General features: G+C 40.3%; 1 protein-coding gene across 1 annotated transcript in view; it reads left to right on the top strand.

Moving 5' to 3' along the window:
• The first annotated feature begins 7,081 nt into the window (after window positions 1-7,081).
• LOC122157395 (ubiquitin-associated protein 2-like) overlaps window positions 7,082-14,980 on the top strand; it is a 35,952-nt gene continuing 28,053 nt past the window's right edge. The window contains 6 exon segments of the mRNA XM_042813020.1: window positions 7,082-7,227; window positions 7,981-8,194; window positions 8,908-9,182; window positions 10,845-11,011; window positions 12,651-12,846; window positions 14,624-14,660. Coding sequence (XP_042668954.1) covers window positions 7,171-7,227; window positions 7,981-8,194; window positions 8,908-9,182; window positions 10,845-11,011; window positions 12,651-12,846; window positions 14,624-14,660 — 946 coding nt within the window. The 5' untranslated portion in view covers window positions 7,082-7,170.

The raw sequence follows: 14,980 nt of genomic DNA, 5'->3' as shown, positions 1-14,980 counted from the left end.
ATGTTTCTTACTGTAATTCTAATTTATTAAAGAGTATACATTTAAATGAGCTTAGTTTTAAGTAAAATTGAATCAAGAAATATTTTTATTTTGCTGGATGGCCTTTATATGGATAATAAAGTTTTAAGTTTTATCCCAAATTAAGTATGAGTTATAGTTCTATACTGCTTAAAGGCCATGAATGTTGTCTGCATATTTCTGTCTAATGCTGTATAGGAATTTAAAGCCATATTATCACAAGACTTTAGACTTGACAGTAAGCTTCATCACTTGAACAGTTATATAGACTCATCACTGATGCTTTTTGCTTTAAATGTTCATAATTACATTGGTTACTCTGAAAGTAATGCTTCCTATTTATTTTCATGGAAACTACAACAGATACAAAGAGCACAATATTACTATTTGATAGAGCAAATTCTCAGCTACAAAAAACTTATTTTTCAATATAGTCACCACCATTAGCTATGCATTTTCACAAGTGATGAACAAGAGCCTGCATGCCATGCTTGTAAAAATCTGCACCAGTGGAGGTGACCCACTGTTTCAGAGCTGCTATGATGTTGTTGCTGAAACGAACCCTTGGCTTCACTGTGCTCAAATTGATCATTTGGTCTTCATAAACTTTCAGCAATTGTTAATGAATATCAATAGTTGTCATTTTTTCTGAATGGAGGAATTCACTGATACACCTTTGCTTCATAAGTACCTCCATGTCAGTCACCATTCTGTCAGTCTGCCTCTCTGCTGCCATCTGTTGCATGGCAACAGTGTGTAATGGAATATTGGCAGGAAGCTTCAGCCTCTACTGCCATACCACCAACATCCACTTCTCTCTCAGCCTGTCCTTAGAGGGGTGGTGCTCCAGCCTTTGATCATCTTTGCGGCCCTTCTCTGGACCTGCTCCAACAGCTCCATGTGCTTCTTGTGCTGGGGGCTCAATACTCCAGGTGGCCTCAGGAGAGCAGAGCAGATGGGCAGAATCACCCCCCTGACATGCTGGTCACACTTCTCTTGATGCAGCCCAGGGTACAGTTGGCCTCCTAGGCTGCAAACACACATTGCTGGCTCTTGTTGAGTCTTTCATCAACTGACACCCCCAAATCCTTTTCCTCGGGGCTGCTCACAAGCCATTCCCTGCTCAAACTTCTGTCTGGAAGTACATGACCAAGATGGAGTTTCTTCAGATGGTGCAAAAATGTGAAGTATGTGATTAAAATACTTTCAAAATCTTTTTCAGCTTTCTAAAACAAAAGTCTTCACTGCTTCCTCTGTTCCAACTGAGAATCATGTGATTCCTGGGCAAAGGTAAGCTCTTACATGTTTTCTCTATATCTTAAAAGGCTTCTGGTAAAGCAATGTTAGGTTGCACATGCTTTAAAGCAAATGTTAGATGGATAAAACATGAGGACAGCCCTGGTCAAACTAATTTCAAAAGTGCAGAATCCTTTCTTGCAAATAGTTATTTCTATGTGTTCCTGTGTTACCTATGTAGGTTGCTCTGAAAGTACTGCCTCCTGTTTATTTCCATGGAAACTACAACAGATTACAGATCATCTGCAACCTCTCTAGGCAGCCTGTTTCAGCACCTCACTACTCTCAGTCAAAAACTTCCCCCGACATCTAAATTTCCCCTCTTTTAGTTTAAAACCATTCATCCTTGTTCTATCACCATCTACTCATGTAAAAAAGTTGATTCCTCTCCTGTTTATAATCTCCTTTTTAATACTGAAAGCTGCCATGAGGTCACCCCGCAGCCTTCTTTTCTCCATGCTGAACAAGCCCAGCTCCCTCAGCCTGTCTTCGTAGGGGAGGTGCTCCAGTGCCCTGATCATCTCTGTTGCTCTCCTCTGGACCCTCTCCAACAGCTCCACATCTTTCCTGTGTTGGAGGCCCCAGATCTGGACACAGTACTCCAGATGGGGCTTCACAAGGGCAGAGTAGAGAAGGGACCACCCCTGGCCCTCACCTCTTGATGCAGCCCAGAATACTGTTGGTCTTCCAGGCTGCAAGTGCATACTGCTGGCTCATGTTAAATCTTTCATCTACCAGAACCGCTTAGTCCTTCTTGGCAGGGCTATCTCAAGGAGTTCTTCACCCAGTCTATATGCATATCTAGGATTACCTCAACCCAAGTTCAGCACCTTGCCACATGGCTTTGTTGAACCTCATTAGGTTTGCATGAGCCCAACTTTTGAGTTTGTCAAGGTCCCTTTGGATGGCATGCCTTATTTCTGTTGTATCAACTGCACCACTCAGCTCGGTGTCATTCACAAAATTGCTGAGGGTGCACTCTATCTTAACATCTATATAATTGATAAAAGATGTAAAAGAACATTGGTCCCAAGACAGACTCCTGGAGGATGCCACTCATCACCAGCCTCCACCTGGATTTATCACAACCCTTTAGCTTTGTCCTTCCAACCAATTCCTTATCCACTGAATAGTCTACCCTTCAAACCCATATCTCTCCAATTTAGAGAAAAGGATGTGGTACAAGACCATGTCAAAGGCTTTGCAGAAGTCCAACTAGATGAGATCGGTTGCCCTTCCTTTGTCCGCTGATGCCATCACTCCATGATAGAAGGCCACCAGATTGGTCAGGCATGACCTTTCCTTGGTAAAGCCATGCTGGCTGTTTCGGATGTTAAAGTGCCTTAACATGTCATCCAGGAGGATCTGTTCCATGATCTTCCCAGGCACAGACATGAGGCACACTGGCCTTTAGTTCCCTGGGGTCTTCCTTTCTCCCTTTCTTAAAAATGAATGTTGTTTCCCTTTTTTTGGCTACTGTGGACTTTGCCTGACAACCACAACTTTTCAAATATGATGGAGAACAGCTTGGCAACCACATCAGCCAGTTCCCTCAGAACCCTGGGATGCATGTCATCTGTCCCCATATGCTTATACACATTTAGCCTCATGAGATGGTCTTGGACTTGCTCTGCTCTTACAGTGGAGGGGATTTTGCTCACCCAGTTCCCACCTAGAGGTTCAGGGATGGAAGAGAAGGGAATCTTGGCTGCCAGTGAAAACTGAGACAAAGAACTCATTGAGTACCTCAGCCTTCCCCATATCTGTTGTAGCCAATTATTTTTCAGTTATCAGAGGGGGTACACTCTCTTTAGCCTGTCTCTTCTGACCAGCGTGTCTATAGAATCTCTTGTTTTTTACATCCCTTACCACATGCAGTTCTATGTGTGCCTTGGCTTTCCTAGATCCCATCTCTACATGTCCAGACAGCATCACTGTATATTTCCTGGGTGACACATCCTTGTTTCTACTGCCTGTACATGTTCTTCTTATCTCTCAGTTTGAGCAGCAGGTCTTTGCCGAGCCAAGCTGGTTTCCTGCCTCCTCTGCTTGTTTTCCTATACTGGGGGACAGAGTGCTCTCGTGCTCTCAGAAAGGCATCTCTAAGAGTAGCCAGCTTTGCTCCACTCCTTTATCTCTAAGGACAGCTTTCCAGGGGATCTCAGCCAGTAATCCCTTAAATAGCCTGAAGTTTACTCTCCTGAAGTTCAGGGTCCTGACTTTGCTTTTTGCCAGGCCCATCCTCCTCAAGATCACAAACTCTACCTGGGCATGGTCACTACAACCCATAGTGCCTCCAGTCTTAACTTCTTTAATGAGCCCTCCTCTGTGTTTGTGAGCACCAGGTCCAGAAATGCTTCTCCTCTGATCAGTTTGTCTAATACCTGGACCAGAAAGTTATCCTCAGTACATTGGAGGAGTCTTTGGGATTGCTTGCAGCCTGCCACATTGCTTTCTTTCATGGTTTTGTGATTTGTTATTGGTATTCTACATCATTACATCATGCAGTGCACTGAGAGTTAAAGAGTTAATGCTGCAGTTCCGTGGACTGTTGATAGTTCTGGTGTCCTGGTCTCAGAAGAGAAGAATGAACTACAACTCCCAGAAGACTTATTTGTTCCATTTCCATTTTCCATTTGGGGGAAAGATAAAATTGACTGGGAGTCATGAGACTCTCTCTTTTTCCCCTCTTTGCTCTGTGTACTCCTTAGCTATCTCACCTACAGCATTAAAGACTTCAGTTTTGGACACACTCTCTCTCATTTTTTTGATTTATTAGCTTCAATTCCAATCATATTGTATTATATTGTATTATCTCACATTCCAATATTATATTTAGTAAATTAACTTTTTCCCCTTAGCTCATTGCTGCTGTTTTCCTCGTCTAGGCCCATCTCCCTACCTTTTTTCCCTTCCCCCTTTCCCCATTTCCCGGAGTGTGGGTCCATGGGTCCTTTCATCTCTTTTTGTTACCAAACCAGGCCAAACCACGACACTTTCCCAGCAGACATCTGAGTGTCGCCTTTGCTTCGGCAACCTCTGATTAATGTCCCGTCGTGAAGTGCTCAGACAGCCCCGGCCAAATCACACGCTTTATGACACCAATGGGGTGAGCGGCAAATGGCGTTTATTGCAAGCAACACACTCTTCTTATAGTTGTCCCTTATATCACAATGCTACCAATCACCCTTGCTACGGTTATCTGTGCCCAATAGACGTGTGGCATGTCTTGTCTTGCCATGTCTCATCATGGTCTTCTTATGAGTCAAGGAGCCCCCGCAGAGGCTGATGACTGTTACAGCCCCCCTTTCACGTATTCGCTAACCACACAAGGGGCCACACAGATTACGCCTGGTTACGCCTGGTGACCTTGACAGCCCCCGCTTTACGTATTTCATTGACTACATCTCTAACTTGCGTATTTTGTTAACTACATCTGAGTGGTTGAAATCCCTCATCAAGGTGAGAGCCTGCAAGCAGGACACTTCCTGCAGTTGAAGCAAGAAGGCCTCATCCACAGGCTCCCCCTGATCAATCAGCCTGTAGTAGATCCCAATCACCATGTCTTTTATTAGTCCAGTCCGATTTTCACCCACAAGCTCCCAACCTGATTGTGGCTGTTTCTCAGAGGCAGCTCTTCATACTCTATCCACCTATTAACACAGAAGGCAACTTTTCCACCCCTTTTCCTGCCTATCTCTTCTGAAAAACTTGTAGTCCTCGATCATCATGCTTCAGTTGTGTGAATCATCCCACCACATCTCCATGACTGTAATTAGGTTATAGTTTTCTAATTGTGCCACGGCTTCCAACTCTTCCTGCGTATTACCCATGCTGCATACACTGGTACAGAGGCACTTCAGCCGGGCTGTTGGCAGCATTACCTTCTCTGAGGAGTTCTCACGGGATCCTTTGGGATGATTCAGATGTTTTTCCCTACTGTTTCCTTAAAGTGACAACATTCCCCAGCCCTTCTCTGCCACATAGAACTCCATCCCCTTCCCCCCATTGCATCTAGTTTAAAGCCATGGTAATCAATCCAGACAGCTTGCTTCTCAGAAAGCTTTTGCTCCACGTGCTCAGTTGTATTCCATCTGATGTCCACATACCTGGTATCTCAAAGGCCTGTCCAAGATTACAGAACCCAAAGCCTTGATCATGACACCACCTATGCAACCAGTCATTTACCTGAGCTGTTCTCTTTTCCTGGTCCCAGCTGCTAATTGGGAGGACAGAGGAGAACACTACTTGCACCCCCAATCCCTTCAATGTCTTCCCAAGAGATGCAAAGTTTCCTTTAATGGTCTGCAGTTTCCTTGTTGCAAACTCCTGAGACCCAACATGAATGAGAATGAGTGGATAACAGTCTTCTGTTTCATCAGAGACAGTAGCCTCTTCTAGACATCTCTAAGAGGCACCTCTGGCAGACAACAAACCCCTCTGGAGAGGTTATCCAAGCGGAAAATGGGGACCTCAGCACCCCTCAGCGAGGAGTCTTCCATTACTAAGACTCTTCGCCCTTTTTTGGTGGCACTAGTTTTGATGTGATTCCTCGGTTCGCCCTGCTTAATATGCTTGTTATTTCTTGTGTTATTTCCTTGCAGGGACTTAGGGAGGGGGCTGTCAGTCAGCATGTGTCGGTTCAGACTTCCTCCTATCCATCTCCCTCTCTGATTCTCAGATGTCTCTAAGCCTGTTTATCCTGCAACCTGGCCATCTGCTTGATTAGTTCATTGAGCATGGCATGCCTGCACCCATGACAGTCCCCTCTTCCCCTCAGCCCTTGAGGGGAGCCCTTGAGATTCTGGAGTTCCCCACAACCAAAGGTATGGACAGCACTGTTGGCTCCTCTGGAGGTCCATCTGGGTGCCCAAAAGGTTGTGACCCCTTGGTCTGGGTTGCTGCCTCAGCCTGGCTGTTGTGGTGAGTGGTTACCATATTTGTTCCCATAAAGTGCCACACCCTAGTGTTCCCAGATGATGAGAGAGCAGCTTTCCCGGCACCCTCCCTGCTCACCCTTCCTGTGCAAACTGCCATACCATGCCCTCTTTGTATGTCCTGTTCACTGCGCTCCCCAGGAACAATCTTTATATGTGTGGGGATTTGACCACCATCACTACTGGTTCTGCCCACGCTGTGTCAGAGCTGCATCTTGTCAGGGGCTCTGCTCTTCCTGATGATCTCTTGTTTTTTTTAGAGGAATAGTGTGATATGCAATGTGAATTATATATATATATAATATTTATACATTATATATATATTTATATATTATATTGTTTATATTATTATATAAAATTGTATATATTATATATGTAAATATTAAATATTAATATATTTAATATAATATATATAATAGGCTGGCAAGACACTCAAACACTGATGTATATTTTGTAACTTCTCCCCACTTGGCTAATATTGATCATATAGATTATGTGATGCATGATGTTACAGAAGTTCATAATCTTTTTGAAAAGAGTGCAAAGATAATTTAGATTCTAGCTGTAATGGAAGATCTCAGCTAGCAGAATTTTACTTTCTAGCAGAAGCCTCTGTTTTTCCTCTTTGTACAGAGAGCTTTTGTGTGGCAGACAAACAATATTCTTAAAGGCTGCTGATCAGCAATAGTTCAATTGTCAGTATGGCAACTTTATATAATATTGTTTCTTTAATTTCTGCACAGCCTAATCATCATGTTTATTCTAGTCAAACTACTTTTCTTACAGCATTGATTTGGTAGCATTGCTTCAAAAGACTGTGACCTCCACTCAAGAGACAGAAGACAACTCATTTGAAGCTCCTCAGCAGCAGACCTTTGGCCAAGCCCTAGTCTTCACAAATACTCAGCACAGCTCTCAGATGGTATCAGGAATTGGCAGTTCCAGTGCTGTAAACTCCTGTTCTTCTCAGAGTCTGGTAAAATTATCTTCTTCTAAGTACTCTTCATAAGCAAATACTTTGGGTTAAACAACTTTTCTAGTACTGGTCATCTCATGAAACGTTTCAGTATTTGTAAAATTCAGGTTACAAATGATGCAGAAATGGGGTTAAGAATATCCTCTCACACAAGCAGCTGTTTTTGTTACTTGGTGGTTGTTTCTTGGTTTACATGAAGTTCTTGAATTAATTTTTGAGTACAGAACAGATACATTTACTGCATACTGATATAGAATAAAAATGAAATAATTTGTTTATAGTGAAGAATTCTATGCTAGAAAACAGATGTGATACATCCAAGAATGTATCTGATTGCTTTTTTGTGGAAATATGACTATTTCTGAGTATTCTGGAGAGATGAAAAGAAAATAATAATAATTTGAAAAAAGGCTTCCCTTCTTTAATGATTGAAGATTTAAAACTGAGCATTTGTATTCTTTGAAAATCTGTTTAGCTATTGGTAATTAAATGATTTTGGGGATGTGTGCATTCAAGAAAGTTAGTACTGTTGTAAAAGTGGTGAAATTGTATTAGTGGTAACAAGAGGATCCATCTCTATGCTACATCTCTATGCTACAACTGCTGAATTTTTCATTTATTAGTAAGCTAGGGCTGAAGAGGTTTTAGTTGTTGCCAAGTAGCAACTGTAGGCGCTGACTTTACAATTATGTTCAAATTATTTATTAAATACTTAATTCCATTCCTCCTTTTTTTTCCTTGTCTTTTTGGTAGTCTGCAGTTCTTTCTTCTGGCTTTGGAGAACTTGGATCCTCTAAACTGGCAAACTGTACTGGATCCCAAATTTTGGAACAACTAAAATCCCCAGATCTGGGTCAGTTTACCTCTCAACAAAACAATAGTAACTCTACCAATGCTACCATAACTGCCACATCATCTTGGAGTCTAAAACCACCCATTACTCAGTCCTCAGTCCTCAGTCAGTTTGGTAAGTGCTTTGATGTAATCTCTTTCTATTAGCCTGTTTAAAAAAAAAAAAAAAAAGACTTCATTTTTTAATGCAATCCTAATAATAAAATTGATTACAACATTTCAGTTAAGCTTATCTGCTGGTAACAGATATTAGAAATATATCACAAACTTAAGCTGTGATAGGCTTAAGCCTATACACAGAACATTTTGCATGTTTAGAAGTTAATTCTTCATGTAGTGACATCTTTGATTTGGCATGCCTGACTATGACTATTTAAGTGAACTTTGATGTGAATTTGTTTCTCAGCAAATCCTGGAAAATAAATATTTTGGTCTTTGTGTATATGCTTCTCCTAGCTGAATATAAGAATGTACTACATTTTGTCTTTTCTGAATTTTGTCTCTTAACTAACTATAGCATTTCATTTTTTAATAAGTACTATGATGCCTAATGTATAATATTACATAATAGTTTTATTTTCATGTTTATAAAGAAAACTAAATACTGCTTGATTAAAAACTGTTCATTTCAGATAGAGAATATCAAATGTTGGCCTTGTTATTGCAATGGTTATGTTGCACGTGGAATTCGCGTGATGATCTCTGTAAGAGACTTGCATACATTAGAAAATAAGAGTTGTCAGGTCACCTAGGTTTTGTCATAAAGAGCAGAAGAGCAAAGCTGAATGCTTTAATTTTGATTTTTTTTTTTTCTCCAATACTGATCAGACTTTAAATCTCAGCCTGAACCATCCCCAGTTCTGAGCCAGCTGACTCAACGACAGCAACAAAAAATGCAGGCAGTACCCGTTCTTCCACCTGGACTGGAGTCCTTCTCCTCCCAGGTAAAACTTCAAGAGCCCTCACCAGTAGACACCTCTACAGCTATCAGCAAAATGCTACAGCTTCCGAATATATCTTTGGAAAACCAGACAGTGACTGCCCATCAAACCCAGCAGAAACAGATAAAACAACCAAAACGGAGGATAACTCCAGCATCCAAGGTGGGTAATTTGACAGCGCCTGGTCCTAAGCAAATGCATATGAGTTACTAGGAAAAGGGGAGCTAATACCATCATATGGTCCCTGTTTATAAAGCAGGGAATTCTAAGCTGGATAGTTCTACAGTAGAAATACAGTGATGATGTCTTTTCCAAGCAAGTATCTAATTGCTCTGTGTGGAAAATAACTTGCTGAATGAGATCCAGGGCAAAGAATCAATAAATGAATTTAAGATTACAAGAATGAACTTAATTTGCAGGATATATATTGGGGAGTTGCAACAGATGTATGTAGGTCACTCTGAAAGTAATGCCTCCTATTTATTTCCATGGAAACTAAAACAGATACAAAGAGCACAGTAACACTATTTGATAGAGCAAATTCAATTCCCAGCTACAAAACACTTATTTTTCAACATAGTCACCACCATTAGCTATGCATTTTCACCAGCGATGAACAAGAACCTGCATGCTGCACTGTCCTGGTTTTATCAGCATTCCATATCATGGCATCATGCAGCAGACTGTCTGATGCTTAAGCACAGTGTTGGATGCACTTCCTGTGTGCTGTGCTTCTAGCAGGCTCAACTATTTTATGTAAGTTCTGGCTCTGGGAGATGTGATTTCCAATTCTGGGTGAGGAGCAAGATCTCTCATTTTTTCTGGGCGGCCAGCAGTGAGGGCCTGACAATAAAAACTCAGACTGACTCTCTCTTTTCTGGTTTATTTTTGGTTCATTTGATTTATTATTCTTAATTATTCTGTATTATCTCACATTCCTTTTAATATATTAGTTTCTCCAATCTCAGTAAAGTTTTTTTCCTCTTCCTTCCCCCCCTTTTCCCGAGGGGAGAGAGAGAGAGGTGTTACATGATTAACTCTTCAAAACGCAACGTGCTCATAAAAATCTGTACCATAGAATCATAGAACCACCAAGATTGAAAAAGACCTCCAAGATCATTCAGTCCAACCGTCCACCTACCACCAATATTTCCCCACTAAAATGTGTCCCTTAGTATAACATCTAAATGTTTCTTGAACACCTCCAAGGACAGTGACTCCACCACCTCCCTGGGCAGCCCATTCCAGTGCCTGATCACTCTTTCGGAGAAGCATTTCCTAACATACAGCCTGAACCTCCCCTGGCACAACTTGAGGCCATTCCCTCTAGTCCTATCACTAGTTATGCAGGACCACCAGAGGTGACTTCTTGTTCCCACTGCTGAAATGCACTACTCACTGTCTCACTGTGCTAACATCCACTGCTTGGTCTCCATAAACATTCAGCAAGAGTTGATGAATGTCAATGGGTGCAATTTTTCTGCATGGAGGAATTCAATGACACACCTTTGCTTCATAAGCACTTCCACTTCAGACACCATTTTGTCAGACTGCCCCTCTGCTGCCATCTGTTGCACAGCAGAAAAACGTAATGGCATATTGGTGGGAAGGTTCGGACTACTGCCGTACCAACATCTGCCTCTGACATCGTTGGTCAATGTAATAAAACAAGAGGCATTACTTTTGAAGCAGCCCTCGTAGTAGACAACTAAGTTTGAGGCAGTAACTGAAGAAGCCCATAGGGAAGAGAGTGCGTCAGTCACTGATATCCTTAATACAGATAGTACATAACAAAGAACTGTGGCTTGTTTTTTCCCTTTTAAGATTCCTGCCTCTGCTGTGGAGATGCCTGGATCAGCTGATATGGCAGGGTTAAATGTTCAGTTTGGAGCTCTGGAGTTTGGATCAGAGCCTACACTCCCAGAGTTCAGATCAAGCAGTGAAAATGCCAGCCAGATGACCAACGATAGCTTGTACTCAAAATCTGTAAAGTAAGTGTGAGTTGCCCTTGTGTTTTCTTAGATGCCTTCTTTACGGGTTGAGTTTGTGCAAAACACGTCAAGACAGTTCTGTGTAATGAGAAGGGGAAATACGATCGCTTGAAAGGGCTGTTTTCTGTTGATAGCATGTTGAAGAAGTCTCTCTAATGACAATCAAAATTACCTGGCTAGGTTGATTTGGAGCTGGAGATTACATAAACGTAAATAAACATCAAAGTAAGCTACCCTTAACAGAATTACTTCCTCATGTTTGATTGTCCTTATTTTCAGATTTGCCAGAGGACTTGCTCCTCACAACTCATTATTTTTTCTGCTTTTGATCCAAGAGAAATGAACCTTGTACCATACATGTGTGTTAGTAGATTGGTTCCTGATTGCAGATCTGATACTCCTATAGAGTGAAAAGAGTAGCCGAGCATTTCAGTATACAGAAGCTTTCACTGAAATGCTAATATAGGTAACAAATAATACAAATGCAACAATAACCCATTTATTTTTTACTTGCTCCTTGTCATGGTTTTACGGCTTTTGTTATCAGTATTCTACATCATAACATCCTGTAGTGCACTGGGAGTTAAAGAATTAATGCTCCAGTTTCATGGATCGTGGATAGTTCCAGGTACCTGGCTCACAGAAGAAAAGAACTGCTTACTACATACTCCAGAGCTCTTTGCATTATTCTGTTTCCATTTTCCACTCAAAGATAAAACTGTTTGCATCATCACAAGATGTCCCTTTTTTTTTTTTTTCTCTTCTGCTCATCCCAACTAGATGTCTCGCCTCAGCATTAGAGTAAGGCCTTTGGTTTTTGGACACTCATTATATTTGATTAGCTTCAATTCCAATTATATTGTATTATGTTGCATCATAGTGTGTTATCTTGCATGCTGATATCTTACTTAGTAAATTATTTTTTTCTTCCTCAGATCATCACCACTGTTTTGTTTTTAGGCCTATCTCCCTGCCCATTCCCCTTTTCTGGGGTGTGGGTCTATGGATCCGCTCTGCTAGTCACAGAACTGTGCCAAACCAGCCTGTAAACTGTTGACACTCATTCAATAATTGGCTTCAGCAAAAATCTTCATGAAGCTTTTTCAGAAACATTCATAAAAATGAGCTTCCTCATTTATTTCCTGTTCTATAAATGATTTTAGCTGTTTAGAAAACATCCCTTCATTTTTTCAGTTATTTTTTTTTCCTTTGCATAGCTTATTCTGTTGGACTGCTACCATAATGTTAGAATTCTATTACAAAAAGAGATTGTTTGTCATCATGCATCAGTCTTCATGGATCTATTTGGCTTTTTCTAAATAAACAAAATCCAAAAAATAACATCAAAAATAAGATCATTAAATTATCCTTTTGAGAGAGTGGAAATAAGTCAACTGACAAGTGCTGATGTGTCAACTTTTTTTTTTGTTGGGGTGACAGGAGGAAGCTGAATGGTACTTAGTACAATTGGCTGTTTTGAAAAAGTGATTACTGGGAACTAAAGCAAAATTATATTCATTTTTTAATATAAATAATTTAGATTTGACTATATGTTTTAGTTAACTGTGCAGAAGCTGATATTTTCCTGAAGGTGTTTGAGAACTCACCATCTTGGTAAATAACTTCTTACTTTTTCCAGTGATCCTTTGAATACCTCTTTGCCGATATCCAGTACAGTACAGGAGTCCACATACACAACCTCTTCCACTCTGACCTGCTCATCCCAGAACACTAGCCTAGTAACAACAACTTCCTATAACCAGACTTCTGTGCATAGTAGGATATCATACCAAAGCTCCATGGCTCCATCTGAACCAATACCTGTTGCAGTTACGGTGAGTCAGTTTCAGAAATAAGACCCTGAAAGAAGTGAAACATTCTCATCCCTGTTAGACTTGTATTACTCTGTTATGTTAGTACTTTTAACCAAGCCAAGTGGTTTCTTTGATTCCCAAGCCCACCTTGTTATTTGTGCTTTCTTTTCCTGTTGTGTAGCTTTTTTTTTTTTTTACCATACTGTATTTGGGATATAAAAGCCTCTGATTTTATGTCTTGACATTTTAAATTGCTGTTTGACCTTTTTTCTTAGTAGCACTTAACATCCTTGCTGAGTTTCTTTCCCTTAAGCTCATCTTTTAAAGAAGGAACTCTTCTATGTAAACATTAGACATGGTCTGCTGTTTTCCTTACAGTTTCTATCCAAATATATATCATTAATTGAGTGTATAAGGAATGTAGCAAATAGATCTCAAACTGCGGCCCCTCAAACATTACACTTCTGTTAATTTAAACACCAGGAGTGTTTATTATTGTGTTTTATTTTAAAACACCTAGGTTGAGATCTGATTTAGGACAGAGGATTTAATAACACCTATTCTTTGTATATGGAATGTAGGTTTGTTTTAAGATAATTTATTAAATATTTAAGGAACTTGTGAGAGTTTTTAAGTTTATTTACTTATAGCCTTTGTTATGTAATGGCTCAATAACACTTGTCTTCTGCACTAGCTCATATGTACTGGTGAGGATCAAGCACAGACTATCCACTTCTGCACTTCAGTGTTGTCCAAAAAAAAAAAAAAAAAAAAAAAAAAAACAACTGGTACTTCTCAAGTCTTACATTTCAATGGAAAAAAAATGGCATCTCTGTGTAACTTGGTGTTTCAGGATACCCATTCAGAGAGGCACAGTGTTATGAATTTTATTCAATACACACACAGGCATCTATTCTAGATAATCTCAGTTGGTAGCGAGCAGAAGACTCCTTAAGCAAATGCAATATTACTTACTGACCCTTGAGAGATGAGTGAAAGGCCGAGTAGGAGGAAGAAAAGAAACGTGCCCATAGTGGATTCAGCAGGAAGCATCAGTAGGACATCCCCTGCTTCAAGGTGTACTTTCCTCTCTCTTTGAATCCACCACAGTCTCCCTCCTGTTTTTATTCTCTCCAGGGTCTGCAAGGTTTTGGGTTTTTTTTTTCCCCCCTTGCACACCACATCAGCATAGCCAGAGCATGATGCAGAGCCCAAGCAGAACACCTGCTTGCAGAAAACAAGTTTTTTGCAAAACAAGAAAAAATATCAAGATCAGCTTCCTACCAAAACAAGATAAGCAGCTCTAGCCACAAATGCTGTTCTCCTCAAAACCATCATGTGGCCCATAGTTCTAGTCACACAGCCATCCACTTACACTGTCAGAATGCTTTGTTCCAATTCAGGATCATTCTTCAGCCAGGACCTTTGTGCCCCTAACACACTTGGATAGTTAAAGTTGTGAGTTGCATTAGACCAAAAATGCAACAATTTCCTATATGTTAATGCAATTCCTTCTTTCATATCAGTGTGAACCTAAAGTTTGTTATATACAGTACACAGGAAAGCCTCCTGCTGACAGATGTAGTACAGGTCACATATGAGATTCTGTATGTTCAGGACACTTAGTACTTAAGAACTTTATTATGTGATTTTTTTAAAGACAATAAAAAACTAATTTTCTATTGTTCAATTTAGAATCAATATAGAATTTTGCATGAAGCATGTTAAATGTGTGATTCATTATGAAAAACTTAATATACCTTTAAAATGATTTATTAAATTTCTCCTTTGTTTACAGAATGGACACGGTGTTAGAACACAGGCAACTCTTGACAGTAAGTTTACAAAGTTTGATTGTGCACAGGATTCTTCTTCTAATTTTTCCTTCCAATTTGGGATGCACACAATCGTAGCAACAACATCTAGTTTAAGGTTTTACATAGCTTTTCCTGCCTAGTTTTTGACTGATCAATCTGAGTTTGCGTACTTGCACAGAATGTACTACTTGCTTGTTGGAGAAGGCTGATAAAATGAAGCAGCTCTATTGAATCCATACCCAGTGTGAAACACTGAGCAGTCTTAGGCATTAGAAAAGCTGCTTTACCACTGCTTTTTTTTTTATTTCTCTGTCAAAAAATATTTAATATACAATTCC

The sequence above is a fragment of the Centrocercus urophasianus genome, unplaced genomic scaffold (assembly GCF_019232065.1).
Source record: "Centrocercus urophasianus isolate 14NV4802_14NV808 unplaced genomic scaffold, USGS_Curo_1.0 seq_134, whole genome shotgun sequence".
Classification (NCBI taxonomy): Eukaryota; Metazoa; Chordata; class Aves; order Galliformes; family Phasianidae; genus Centrocercus; species Centrocercus urophasianus.
Note: the sequence above shows the minus strand (reverse complement) of the source record. Positions and strands in the feature narration are given on the sequence as shown.